The 14,486-nt window shown below is 47.9% G+C and overlaps 1 protein-coding gene across 1 annotated transcript; it reads right to left on the minus strand.

Moving 5' to 3' along the window:
* Nucleotides 1–3,899: 3,899 nt before the first annotated feature.
* On the minus strand, nucleotides 3,900–11,088 carry LOC101951317 (lymphocyte antigen 6E-like). Its single transcript, XM_065586342.1, has 4 exons — nucleotides 10,950–11,088; nucleotides 10,719–10,851; nucleotides 5,212–5,331; nucleotides 3,900–4,806 (listed from the first exon to the last, which is right to left on the minus strand). The coding sequence occupies exons 2-4, from the start codon at nucleotides 10,768–10,770 to the stop codon at nucleotides 4,601–4,603; spliced, it is 378 nt and encodes a 125-aa protein (XP_065442414.1). The 5' UTR covers nucleotides 10,771–10,851; nucleotides 10,950–11,088; the 3' UTR covers nucleotides 3,900–4,600.
* Between the last annotated feature and the right edge of the window lie 3,398 nt (nucleotides 11,089–14,486).

The following is a 14,486-nucleotide window of genomic DNA, read 5'->3' on the forward strand; positions in this document are numbered from 1 at the left end:
TTCATGTCAGTCTCTAGGGCTATCCCTTTGGATTATGCATTATTTGTAGATGCTGCCTCCTCAGTCCTTCCTCTTCAGCTAGGCAAATAAAGTCTTTGGTGGGAGCCAGTGGCTAGAATGCTGGTCTGGAACTTGGGAGACCATCGTTTGATTGTCTTCTCCACCACAGATTTCCTGGGTGACTCTTGGCAAGTTACGTACAGCCAGTTTTTTACGGTGCCTCCACAAGACACCGTTGTAATGTCCACATCAAGCTACCACCGCTGACTGCGATTGTAACAACTGTCATTCAGATCTATTCAACCTTTTCTTAAAGACAGAAAAAATGGGATGGGGGAGACAGTTAAAGCATTTGAGATATAAAGTGTTACATGTAAAGGCTTTCACTGTACTGGAGATAAGGTGTAAATATTTAATAGTAAAGGAAACTAACCTTTGGGACAACGTACCAAGGGTCGTAGTGGATTCTCCATCACTGGCCATTTTAAAATCAAGATTGGATGTTTTTCTAAAGGATAATCCTTAGGAATTTTTTCTCTGGTTTTTGTTAGATTAGATGATCAAGATGGTCCCTTTTGGGCCTTGGACTCTATGAAACTCAGCGTTGCCAACTCTCATGATTCTCATGATAATTATTGTTTTTAAATTAAAGTCCCAGCTCCTGGATTCAGGTGGATATGTGATGATTTCAGCCTACATCGTTAAAGAAAAGGCAAGTTTCTAGCCCTAGTGGCTGTGGAGAAAGCTTCAAAACGTGACCCCAGTGCACCCTAAAGGCTCCAAAAGTGGAAGGCAAATAAAAAGAACCCCAAATCTGTTACGTTTACATAATCTCATGATTTTAAAGCCAGTCTCGTGCTTTTTGGTGAGCCTGACTCATGATTTTTGAGCATTTGGGGTTGGCAATACTGGGAACAACCAATATCCCTGCTAAATGCAGCCTTGTATACAGAGAGAGGCCTCTGCTTGGAAGTTATTTAGAGGTGGTGGTAGCTGTTCTTCCTGGGGGAAAGGTTAGTTTAGATGGTCTGGAGCTACTGTTGCTGTCAGAGTCTGAGTTTGGTTTAGGGGAGGGAGATACATTGCTTTCAGTTTGCCTTAATGGTCACAGGCTTGCAGCAGTGTTGCAAAGGTTGGCGTAGATTTGGCCACCTCAGCCAGCAGGCAGAAAGCACGGTATAAAAAACAGAAGAGAGAAGGAGCGTCAGGAAAATAACCCTGGAGGGGGAAGGTGACAGCAGGGGCTTGAGTCTCACGTCCCTGGTGTTGTTTGGGAATTAGTTGAAGCTGGTGGAGATGGCGATGGCTCTCTGGCTTGGTCTGATCAGGATGCCGTTCAGGATCAGGATGACGAAGGTCCAACGGAGTCTTGGTGGGTTCTGGAGCATCACAAGATGGTGGGGGTGGCCGCCTTGAAGGTGACGTTCACTCTTTCCAGTGCACCCCTCCCACTCCTCTCATGTAGTGACTCCGCTCCCCAATTTGTAACTCAAACCAATCCAATTTGTACCAGACAGTCTCCAACTTTTACTGACTTTTCTAAACAATTTTACATAACCGGTTGAGTTGGACTTTTGTTACCTTGAACAACTTAGAGAACAGGCCTCTGCTCAACCAGTATCATCATCTGTATGGGGAAACTGAAGCATGGAGAGGTTAAATGACTTGCTTAAAGTAACACAGGGAGTCTGGGGCAGAGCCAGGAACTAAACCCAGATCTTCTGAGTCCCATGCCAGTGATTTAACCACAAAATTATCCTTACTCCTCCAATCTGCGCCTCCGCCCTGGAAGACCCTCTGCCTTATACCATTGTTTCCAAGGAGTCAGGAAAGCCAGGGGTGAGTCAAAATTTCCAGGCAACTGGAACCCAATTAAGCTGGAGTTAAGGTTGAAAATGCATCTCAGTAACTTAAGGGTTAAAAAATATTGCTACATTTTTGTAGTTATAAACCTCCCCCCACCAAATATTAGAAACTCAGGAAATTCATTTATATTAATTTTAACAGAAACCTAAGCAAGCCATTCTGCCAGTTTGCAGCTGGACAGTCTTGTATCTGTAAGGTTTGTCCCTCTCTAGTACTGATATAAAACCTCATGTCCTTTTAGTCCAGTATCATCATGGATGCACAAAGAGGCTGTTCGCAGAGTGTGCTGTTCTGTCCCCACCAGCATCAGAGACCTCAGAGACACTGCGTTTGTGAGGTCACATCAGTATCACTCTGCAAAATGGCGTCTTCCATGTGACATGACCTTGCATGCACTGTGTGTGCGAAGTCACGCCAATGGAGGCAGCGTGGCGCGCCCTGCAAAATGGCGTCCTCCATGCAGCATGACCTTGCATGCCCTGTGCATGTGAGGTCATGGCAGCAGGGACAGGGTCACACCGGCAGGGATGGGCCCATGCAACCAAGGGGATGTCCTGTATTCTGGGGGTGCCTCAGTAGCCAACTTCCAGAAACCCCAAAGTTTATAAATTATAGCAGTGCAGACTGCCTGACACCAGCCTCCATTTATCCCTTCTTTCTTCCTTTTCTCCCCAAGCCCGATACTGAAGACCCTGACTCATTCGAGGAAGGATCAGGCCCGCTACATTTTAAGATGCAAGGGGAATTGGCTCCAGGGGTGTCATGGGGTTAGCTGCTCTTTATGGGGAACCAGGGCCCAGTCTGCCCCCTGACTGCCTGATGAAGGCCCCACCGGGGGGTAATTGGCTGCCCCGGGTGGCTGATTAATAAAGGTTCCCCATGCGCAGTTAGAGGGCACCTCCAATGGGAGATGGGAGGCTCCTGTGGAGCGGAGGGCAGCTCGCAGGAGAAACCTGAGGCAGAGGGCTGAGCAGGGCTCTCTGGGGACCTATCGGGACAGGGAGCCTCTCAGAGGAGCTCATGGAGACGGGCACCTCCTAGATAGAGGATGGCAGTCTGCAGGCACCCAAAGGGACCTGGTCTCATCCAGTGGTCACCCAGACATAGGCTGGAAGCCTGGCCTCACAAGGATCACCTGCTTTCCCTGGAGAAGGGTCACAGAGGACGGACTTCCCCGACCCCCTGGCTCCAGAGGATGTTGTTCCATCAGGGGTAAGAAGCACAACCCAAGGGCAGAGACTGGCACCAAGGGAACCCCGGGGTAGAGGAAAACATGGGACTCAGTTGGGGGACATGGACTGAGATGACCTCGTCACCCGCCAGGATGTTGGGGTGAAAGTTTTGTTGATGTTCTGCCTGGGCTTTTCTGTTAATAAATGACAACCTCCACTAAGGTGCTCTTTAGCATTTAACAGGCTGTTTGGACTTGCCACTACCCTGGGTGAGGGGAAAACAAAGTAAGGGCTCACCTGCAATACCACACCTGCCCGTATGGGGGCGCTCTGGGATGAGAACAAGGGGTTAAAGGAGCTTGCTCATTATGGCTGTTTTTAAATATAGCCGCAGGGTTTTCCGTCACCACTCACTGACGATAGAAGGCAGGAATTGGAGAGACGCTAATATAGTGTTTGCTCCAGTCCCATATGACACGTCTATGGTAGACCAGACTCACGCTTCATCCTGTCCAGCTTCAGTCACAGGGACTGAATCCGAAAGGTCTTTTAGGGAGTAAAACAATACAAGGCAGCATCTGGTCTGTGGGACAACTTACAGCTACCACAGCTGGGAAGAAGATGTGAATAATCAATTCAAGTGTTCATTCCTCAGAGCCCATCCTGGAGGGGATGGGGGCAGGCATGGGAGGTAAAGGTCTGTGTTAGGATGAAAAGTGACAAGAGAGACGGCGCTGCTGAGAACCACAGAGCAGCTGTCCCAAGGAGCAGTTGTGCTGCACCCATGAGTTGATGTTCGGCTCAGGGCACCTCACACACCCTGTTTTCCAGCAAGCAAAGAGACACACAATATATCTGTGCTCAGGCAAGAACAGGAAGGTGTTTATTCAGGTGTGATGCTCACAGTGCGAGCACTGCATTCATTCTACATAAGAAAAGTGAGACAAGGAGAAGAATAAAGAAAACAATGTAAAAAAACAGAATCCAACCGGGGGTGAATGTATCTGAGGTTTGGTTTTGGATCATGCCTTCCCAGCAGTCAGTCTGGCGCTGATCCCTAGCGTGACGTGGATGGGAAATGTCTCTGCGGTAACAAGAGGCAGGGGTGTTTAAGTATTCCGCTTTGGAGGTGGTTTGGGATAAACATTTCCTGGTGAGTCCTGACGTTTTTTTTATCAGCCCCATCAACTGGGACTACGGGTATAAAAGCAGAAACCCTGCCAACATTATCCACCATTTCCTGATGGGTCAAGAGTGCAAGCGGGCATCTCCCCAGTGGGGCTGCATGCTTCAGTTGAGCTTCCCAGGCCTCCTGCACCCAAACCATGGGAGCAGCAATCCAGATCTGCTGAGAGGCACAGAGGGGCACCCAGTGACAGCAGCAAGATTTCCTTGTGAATGGCAAGAGGGCAGGTATTGTCTAATGGGATCTGAGAGAGAGTTTGGAAGAAAGGGCACCATTGGTAACCCCAGTAGAGCTTTGCACAGAGGGGGGTTTCGTGTCTCATTGGAGAAGCTTGAGCAGGTTCTACAGGGCATCAAGTTCTTTTTTCCTGGACCGATCACAGTCCAGCTCTGAAATAAATGAAGCTGGCCAAGATCGCCATGGCCAGCACCGAGTAGCTGACTTTCATGCGGCTGGCCCCGCTGATGTTGCACAAGAAAGAACTACAGCAGGAAACAGTGGCGGCTGCTATCCCTATGTTTATCCCACTGCTGGGGCAAATTGAAGCACACCCCTTGGAGATGCTCTGCTTGGAATGTCCACCTGAACCAGAAAAAGAAACAAGAGAAAGACTCAAGATTAAAATGTTTCCCAGAGTTCGGACAGGAGCTCCTTATATCTGCAAAGGAGATACACCGCTACCTCGATATAACGCAACCCGATATAACACGAATTCGGATATAATGCGGTAAAGCAGTGCTCCGGTGGGGCGGGGCTGCACACTGCGGTGGATCAAAGCAAGTTCAATACAACTCCCACCACCTTAGTGCATCCCAGGAAAGGTCTCCTGCCATTCGGTTTCAAGGAGTGATTCCCCAATTCCACATCAGCAATGTCCCACCCTTCCAGTAGAAGGAGGAAGGAAAACCCAGTGGTCTGGAGCTGGGGCAGGATGTCATCTGGGAAAGCGCTATGGAAAGACAATAAGCAGAACATGCCCAAACTTACCAATTCCTGCACCAAGATACGTGGTCACACAGTAGTTTTCATCACTTGGACATATAGTTGATCCCAGACACTCCCAGTTGGAGGATGCATCCTTACAGGTAAAGCACACCAGTGAGTGAGCTGCAAAAGGAAAACACAAAGGAAAAATGTTAGAGGCTTGTAGGAATATGTTATTTGTTCCTGGTTTACAGTGTGCTTTTGTTGCCAAGAAGGCCAATGGCATATTGGGCTGAATTAGTAGGGGCATTGCCAGCAGATCGAGGGAAGTGATTATTCTCCGCTATTTGGCACTAGTGAGGCCACACCTGGAGTATTGCGTCCAGTTTTGGTCCCTCCACTACAGAAGGGATGTGGACACATTGGAGAGAGTCAAACGGATGGCAACGAAAATGATTCATAGATTCATAGATTCTAGGACTGGAAGGGATCTCGAGAGGTCATCGAGTCCAGTCCCCTGCCCGCATGGCAGGACCAAATACTGTCTAGACCATCCCTGATAGACATTTATGATTAGGGGGCTGGGCACATGACTTACGAGGATAGGCTGAGGGAACTGGAGTTATTTAGTCTGCAGAAGAGAAGGGTGAGGGAGGATTTGATAGCAGCCTTCAACTACCTGAAGGGGGGTTCCAAAGAGGATGGAGCTCAGTTGTTCTAAGTGGTGGCAGATGTCAGAACAAGGAGCAATGGTCTCAAGTTGCAGTGGGGGAGGTCTAGTTTGGATATTAGGAAACACTATTTCACTAGGAGGGTGGTGAAGCACTGGAATGGGTTACCTCGGGAGATGGTGGAATCTCCATCATTAGAGGTTTTTAAGGCCTGGCTTGACAAAGCCCTGGCTGGGATGATTTAGTTGGTGTGGGTCCTGCTTTGAGCAGGGGATTGGACTAGAACCTAGATGACCTCCTGAGGTCCCTTCCAACCCTAATATTCTAATCCCCATTCCTCTCACCTGCTGAATCCATAATTCATAATCCATAATTCCAAATACTCATGTTGAGTAGCTAGGTGCAATTTACAACACTGTTGTGTTCTGCCCATAGCAATTACTGATCTCAATATTTCTGATATATTTATAGGTGCATTTTTAAAATGTCCTTTGATTTGAAACTGTCCAAATGCTCCGTGGCTAATCTGCATTCCTAACACAGCAACCCTAACCCAGCCCCCATCCAATCGTGTGTTCAACCCACTTATTACACTGTGTCTTACTTTAGACTGTAAACTCCCCAGGGCAGGGACTGCTTTTTAATGTGTTTCTAAGCTGGCAAAATGGGCCCTGAATCATAACTGTGGCTTCTGCCTCTTCCTGTAACACGTACAATAAACAATGTCTGTACTAGAGTCACAGATTCATAAGATCATTGTCAACATCTCGGCTGATCTCCTATAAAACACAGGCCAGAGAACTGCCCCCAGAACAATTCCTAGAGCAGAGCCTTTAGAAAAACAGCCAATTTTGATTTAAAATTTGCCAGTGATGGAGAATCCACCATGACCCTTGGTAAATTGTTCCAGTGGTTAATGATCCTCACTGTTATAAATTTATGCCCTATTTCCAGTCTGAATTTATCCTGCTTCAACTTCCAGACAATGGATCTTGTTATTCGTTTCTTTTGAAGTTTGAAGAGCCTATTATTGAGTATTTGTTCTCTGTTTAGATGTAACCCACACAGCTCCTGGGTGTGGTGTTCTGCCCCACCTAGTGGCACCGATACCACTTAAAGAGAGAGATAAAATGAGTCTGATTTACAGCCTTAGCTAACAGGCAACTGGGGCTTTTAGCTCATTTTGTAGAGGCTCAAGCACTATGCCCCAGAGGTCGCAGATTCGATCCCACCCGCCAAGGACTGGGATCTGTCAGTGTTACATAGGCAGATATGGACTGTGATCAAATCACCCCTTAACCCCCTCTTTGTTACGCTAAATACATTGAGGTCCTTGAGTCTACTGCTATAAGGCAGGTTTTCTAATCGTTCTCATGGATCTTCTCTGAACTCTCTGCAATTTACCAACATTCTTCTTGAATTGTGGACATCAGAACTGGACACAGGATTCCAGCAGCGGCGGCACCAGTGCCAAATATAGAGGTAAAATAACCTCTGTACTCCTACTCAAAATTCCCGTTATACATCCAAGAATCACACTAGCCCTTTTGGCTACAGGGTCACACTGGGAGCTCATGTTCAGCAGATTATTCCCTATGGCCCCCCAGAGTTTTTTTCAGTCACTGCTTCCCAGGGTAGAGTCCCCCCCTCCAGTAAATATGGCCGACATTCTTTATCCCTAGATGTAGACCTTTACATTTAGCCGTATTAAAATGCGTATTGTTTGCTTGCACCCAGCTTACCAAGCGATCCAGATTGCTCTCTATCAGTGACCTGAGCTCTTCATTATTTACCACTCCCCTAGTTTTTCTGTCACCTCTAAATTTATCAGTGATGATGTTGTTTTCTTCCAGGTCATTGATAAAAATGTTCAATAGCGTAGGGCCAAGAACTGATTCCTGCAGGACCCCACTGGAGACACACCCACTCATTGACCATTCTCCATTCATAATTACATTGTGACACCTATCAGTGAGCCAGCTTTTAGGCCAGGTCTACACTACCACTTATGTCAGCAAAATTTACGCCGCTCACGGGTGTGAAAAAACAGACCCCTGAGCGACATAAGTTACACTGATCTAACTGCTAGTGTGGACACTCGCTCACCCACCCACACAGCTACAACCACTCATTGTGGGTGGTTTAATTCTGTCAAGGGGAGAGCTCTATCCGGTCGGCAGACAGCAGCTACAGGAGAGATCTTACAGAGGTGCAGCGGCATCGGTAGAGCTGTGACGCTGTAAGCACGCTAGGGCAGACGTGGCCGTAGTCAATGTGTGTCAGGCTAATGTTCTATCATTCTAGTTTTACATCAAAATGTCACACGGTACCAAGTCAAATGCCAGTACTAATAAGTCCATTACAGAGGAAAAACAGAAACAACAGGCTCATGAAAAATGTCTAAAAATAGAAAACGTAATGAAGAGGGAGGAATTATTTCAGGAGTCAGTGACTGAAACTACAGAACAAAGAACCTAAGCAATGCAAGAGGAAAAACCAATTGCCACCAATCTGATAATGGGACAATTTGCCAGGGGAAGAAGCTTTCTGTGCTCAGCGACTAGAGATGCTGAAGAACTCGTGAGATACAACACAACCCTAATGAAATGCCTCAGATAAGACCTGTGCAATCTGATCTTGCAAAGAGCAGAGCTCGGCCAAGGCTTTCAAACCCCGACCCAAAGCCCAATGCAGTCAGTGGAAAGACTCCCGCTGACATCGCTGGGCTTTGAATCAAGCCATTACTGCCCATGCCAGCTCTATCTGTGTTCTCTGCGCAGCCACTGCTCTCCTTCAACAGCCCAGTACTTGGCACTTAAACACCACATTGTGTCTTCACGGCAGGTTAGTGAGTAGCCAGCTAAAGCAAAGGGATTTCCTCAGGAGAGGCTCCTTGCATGGCAAAAGGAATATTCCTGTTGCTCTGGGGACACAGCTACCTGCAATAACCTCATTTGCCTGGTGAAGGGTGTCTACTGTCCAGGCACAGGGACCGGCAGATTTTTCTCATGCTCTGGGCTTAATTTGATCACATACAGACTGGGACTGGAAAAATAACACACTCTCTGTACCCATTTGGTTGACATCACGATGGGCTTAGACACTGTGGCGTGGGATCCGGAGTGAGTATCTAGAGGGGGCAGCTAAGATCATCTTAAGAGCAGTGAGAAACCAACTAGTTGTTTCTCACTATGGACCCCATGGAATTGGAAGTGTCCTTGATTTCTGAGCCAGAAACCCAGGTGGCTGGAGCTGGTCAGTTTCCTTGGGCTCAGGCTGTAGTTTATTTTGGCACCTGGTGCAGGTCTTGGGGTGATTTATTTATGTATGTTAATGTGAGTAAACAGTAAGAGAGGGGGTTAATACATTTGTATAAATGATCAAAAAACAACAGCACCTGGGAGACTATAAATGGGGAAATCTTCAAACAAGTGAACATTCATTGGTTAATAACTGAGCCGGTTCTTCCTAGGTTTAGTGGCTAAATAAATAAATAAATTAATTAATTAAATAAAAACCTGTTCCACAAACACCTTTTATCCCTGGAGGTCTCCCATCCAAATATCAAACTGCCCCAGACCTCCTTATTTTTAAAACCAGAGGAGCTCAGGAAGAGTTGGAGGAGTAAAATTATCCTCCATTAAGAATCAACCAGTGGCTCTTCCCACCAGAACCTACGGCTGTGACCCCCCGTCCAATATTACTGGGATTCCACTACAGCATTGTAAGAACGCAGGGCCTGAGTCTGATCTCACTTGTGCCGATGCTCCACTGCGCCAGCTTAACTGAATTCAGTGCAGTGACTCCTGATTTACTCCACTGTATCTGGGATCAATCAGACCGATATGTTTTTAGCTGATTACAATAAAAGAACTTGCAAATTTATGGTTGCAAGAAAGCAATGCTGAGGAGCCCTGATCGCCCTGAGTAAAAGAGCCTGGCTCAGAGGATAACCGGATAAAAGATTTCTTTAAGAGATGACTAGACAGGTCTCTAGGGCTAGTCACCCCTCCTGAGCCCCCTCTAGGCCTCTCAAGACATGCTGCTTTGGAACGAGCACAAATCCAGATCCACAGAAGCATGCTCCCTCTTGCATCCAGAGTACTGCATCCCCCTAAGCATCATGAAACAGAGATAACTTGCTGTGCCTGCATTGACCTATTTTTATTACATCCACACAAGCTAGTGCTCAAAAGACAGCCAACGCACCAGCCGTTGCTTCAGACTACCAAGCGCTGTCTGCAAACAGGGCCGGCTCTAGGCACCAGCAAAACAAACTGGTGCTTGGGGCTGCACATTTTTAGGGGCGGCATGGCCGGCGCCAGAATGCCGCCCCTAAAAATGTGCCCTGGCCGCCCTAGCTCACCTCCGCTGCTGCTGCCACGGCGCGCGAAACAACTGATTCGCGCGCCGCTACTCGCCCTCCCTCCCAGGCTCTCAAACCTGGGAGGGAGGGGGAGATCCCAAGCGGCCGTTTCGCACGCCGCTGCTCCACCTCCGTCCCGGGCTCTCAAACCTGGGAGGGAGGGGGAGACTCCGAGTGGCCGCGGCGCGGGCGCCGCTTCTCCCCCTCCCTCCCTCCCTCCCTCCCTCCCTCCTAGGCTTGAGAGCCTGGGGGGAGGAGGCAGGGCTGGGGATTTGGGGAAGGGGCGGAGTTGAGGTGGGGCCAGGGGTGGGGTAATTAAAGAAGGAGGGGGCGGCCAAAATTGTTTTTTGCTTTGGGTGGCAAAAATCCTAGAGCCGGCCCTGGCTGCAAAGGGAGGTTTGCAGAAGTGCCAGCTCCCACTTCAAGGTAGAATCTTTGCCAACGGTGATGCAAAAATCCCCCTCTGCCCCCCCATTTCTAGCTGCTTCCCTGGCTCTTTGTCTGGCACAGAGGAATCATTAGCAGCATCTCACCTTGCTCCGCACACAGAACCGCCGCCAGCAGGGTGAGAAGAAAAGCCTTCATCTTCGGCCTGCCGTCACAGCCTGGGCAGAAAGGCAGCTGCTTCTTGGGGGGCTGGTTATAAATGAGGATCTTGGTGTTTACCTGTGAAGGCAGCGCATGGAAAGACTGTGAGTTAGTGGGGAGGAGACAGGAGATTGATGGCTGGGCTGGGTGTGGAATGGGCAGGGGAGTTTGCTCACATGGGTTTTTTCTTAGTTCAAGAGCAGCCAGAGGCAACAAGGCTCAGAGTCTTAACGGAATCCAGTGCTCCAGGAAATGTCTTTGTGTTTGGTTTGGTTTGGTTTGGTTTGGTCTCCCTGCTGCTGTCTGGAGGGAGGAGGAAATGCAGGATGTTACCTCAAGGGGAAGGTAACGCTTCCGAAGGGAAAACTCTAGAAATGGTGGTGGGGGGGGGGGGCGGAAATAGAAAAGGAAAGCCCCTTATCTCAGAAGAGCAGAGTCGACTCTCTTCCACGCCTGTCACCGGTTAGATTAGCTGACAATAGACGCGTCCCTCTCGCCCTAAGTGGTGCAGTGAAAATAAAGAGAAGAGGAGGTGATGTGGTACAAACAAAGGTAAGTGTAAGGGTAAAGGTACAGAAACTGGGTAAAACGGGGGAGAAACAGAAGCATAAACAGTGAACCCGTGACTGGTTTAGGAGCTTGAAGCTCAGACCCACAAAACCTCCCTTGGTGTTCGAGAAAACAACAAACGATGCCCCAATACAGAAACCTCTCCCTACTATTTCTAGGTGCAGTGGACACGATATATGGATGCGAGGCCCAGGACCTTCTACTCTCCGGCTGATTGGGAGCCTTTGAGGAGGACCACTGGGGAGGCGCGACGACGGATGGACTCCGTCGCGGGCGGGGAGAAACTCTGGGAGGCTGACTACCAGGGAAGCAGCAGGACCCTTCACAGGGAAGGTGGATTTGTCATGGTGTGGGGGTGGCGAGAGTAGGCCTCTCCTTCCTCAGTCTCGCTATGGGATGGGTGGGGTTCTTCTCACTGGCTCTGGAGCGGTGGGGAGACCCGACCGTACAGGCGCTGCCGCTGGAACGGACAGCCCCACGCCGGCGCTGAGCAAGGCCTTATATAGTCTCTAGGGCGGGGGGAGTTCTGAGGGAACGGAATGTTGGGGGCTGGTTCTGGCGGGAAAAGCTGGTTCTGTCCGGTTTGAGCCAGGGGACTCCAGCATCTTAACTGTAAACAAGTCAGCTTATAAAGATGGAGTCCAACGGTCACAGTTCAAATACTCCATCTTGGATTTCATTAAAGCCAGTGATTCACATAATATTACCTCATAAATACATTATTAAAACAGCTAATTGAACACATTGAACAGTACCAACATTCCTTCCTTATTTATACCTAACAAGGACTAAAGCATTCCTGTGCCAAACGCTTTTGCACAAGGAGATGGTTAATACACTGCATAAGCCAGACACCACTGTGGAAAATTCCTACTTTATTGTCTAATCTGGTGATTCTTAACCTTTTCCATACCGGGTTCCAACAGCAAAGAGGGTGCGGACCCTGCTCCCTGCCTTCTAGGTGTAGAGAGAGGGAGGGGGTCACCAGTGGAGCTTGCCAGGACAGAGAAGCTCCATCCTATGAAAAAGTTCCAGGTGGAGATAAATCTTTTGGTCCCAAATCCGGATGAAAAGTTAAAAAGTCATGGGGGTTTAAATGCTACAATGTTGGGCTGTTCTGATGTTTCTTACAGCCAGTTTTTTTATGGTGCCTCCAGAAGGCATCGTTGGAATGTGCACATCAAGCTACCACCACTGACTGCGATTGTAACAACCGTCATTCAGATCTAGTCAACCTTTTCTTAAAGACAGAAAAAATGGGAGAGGATGGGGGAGACAGTTAAAGCATTTGAGATATAAAATGTTACATGTAAAGGCTTTCATTGTACTAGAGATACGGTGTAAATATTTAACAGGGAAGGGAATTAACCATTGGGACAACGCACCAAGGGTCGTAGTGGATTCTCCATCACTGGCCATTTTTAAATCAAGGTTCAATGTTTTTCTAAAAGATAATCCTTAGAAATTTTTTCCAGGAGTTCTCTGGCATGTGTTATAGAGGGGGATTCATACTGTCCCTTTTTGGCCTTGGACTCTATGAAACTCAGCGTTGCCAACTCTCATGAGTCTCATGATAATTATTGTTTTCCTTAAAGTCCCAGCTCCTGGAGTCAGGTGGATATGTGATGATTTCAGCCTACATCCTTAAAGAAAAAGCAAGTTTCTAGCCCTAGTGGCTGTGGAGAAAGCTTCAAAACGTGACCCCAGTGCACCCTAAAGGCTCCAAAAGTGGAAGGCAAATAAAAAGAACCCCAAATCTGTTATATTTACATAATCCCATGATTTTAAAGCCAGTCTCATGATTTTTGGTGAGCCTCACTTATGATTTTTGAGCATTTGGGGTTGGCACTCCTGGGAACAACCAATATCCCTTATTCCCTTTTCCTTTAGCAATATGGAGCCTTTTATACAGAGAGAGCCCTCTGCTTGGAAGTCATTTTGGGGGGCGGGGGTGACAGCTGTTCTTCTTGGGGAAAAGAGTAACAGTAAGTGTAGATGGTCTGGAGCTACTGATGCTATCAGAGTCTGATTTAGGTTTCGGGGGGCGGGGTTGCATTGCTTTCAGCTTGTCTTAATGGCCACAGGCTTGCAGCAGTGTTGCAAAAGGTGGCGTAGATTTGGCCACCTCAGCCAGCAGGCAGAAAGCACGGAATAAAAAACAGAAGTGAGAAGGAGCGTCAGGAAAATAACCCTGGAGGGGGAAGGTGACAGCAGGAGCTTGAGTCTCACATCCCTGGTGTTGTTCAGGAATTAGCTGAAGCTGGTGGAGATGGTGATGGATCTCTGGCTCGGTCTGATCAGGAGGCTTGGTGGGTCCCGGAGGATCACGAGATGGTGGAGGTGGCCTCCTTGAAGGTGACGTTCACTCTTCCCAGTCCACCCATCCCACTCCTCTCATGTAGTGACTTCCCCCTCCCCCGAACTTGTAACTCAAAACGATCCAATTGTACCAGTCTTTACTGCCTTTCTAAACAATTTTACATAACCAGGTGAGCTGGACTTGTGTTACCTTGAACAATTTAGAGAACAGGCCTCTGCTCAACCACCAGCATCATCTGTATGGGGAAACTGAGGCACGGAGAGGTTAAATGACTTGTCCAAGGTCACACAAGGACTCTGGGGCAGAGCCAGGAACTAAACCCAGATTTTCTGAGTCCCACGCCAGTGATTTAACCACAAAATTATCCTTACTCCTCCCATCTGAGCCTCTGCCTGGAAGACCCTCTGCCTTATACCATTGTTTCTGAGTATTCAGGAAAGCCGGGGTGAGTTAGAATTTCCATGCAGCTATCTTCATTAAGCTGGAGTTAAGGTTGAAAGTGCATCTCAGTAACTTAAGGGTTAAAAACTATTGCTACAATTTTGTAGTTATTAAAAAAAACCCAAATATTAGAAACTCAGGAAATTAATTTATATTAAATGTAACAGAAACCAAGGCAAGCCATTCAGCCACTTTGAAGCTGGACAGTCTTGTTTCTGAAAGGTTTGTCCCTCTCTATTCCTGATATAAAACCCCATGTCCTTTTTGTCCAATATAATCATGAAGCACTGGAATGGGTTACCTAGGGAGGCGGTGGAATCGCCTTCCTTAGAGATTTTTAAGTTCAGACTTGACAAAGCCCTGGCTGGGATGATTTAGTTGG

The sequence above is a fragment of the Chrysemys picta genome, chromosome 2 (genome assembly GCF_011386835.1).
Source record: "Chrysemys picta bellii isolate R12L10 chromosome 2, ASM1138683v2, whole genome shotgun sequence".
Classification (NCBI taxonomy): domain Eukaryota; kingdom Metazoa; phylum Chordata; order Testudines; family Emydidae; genus Chrysemys; species Chrysemys picta.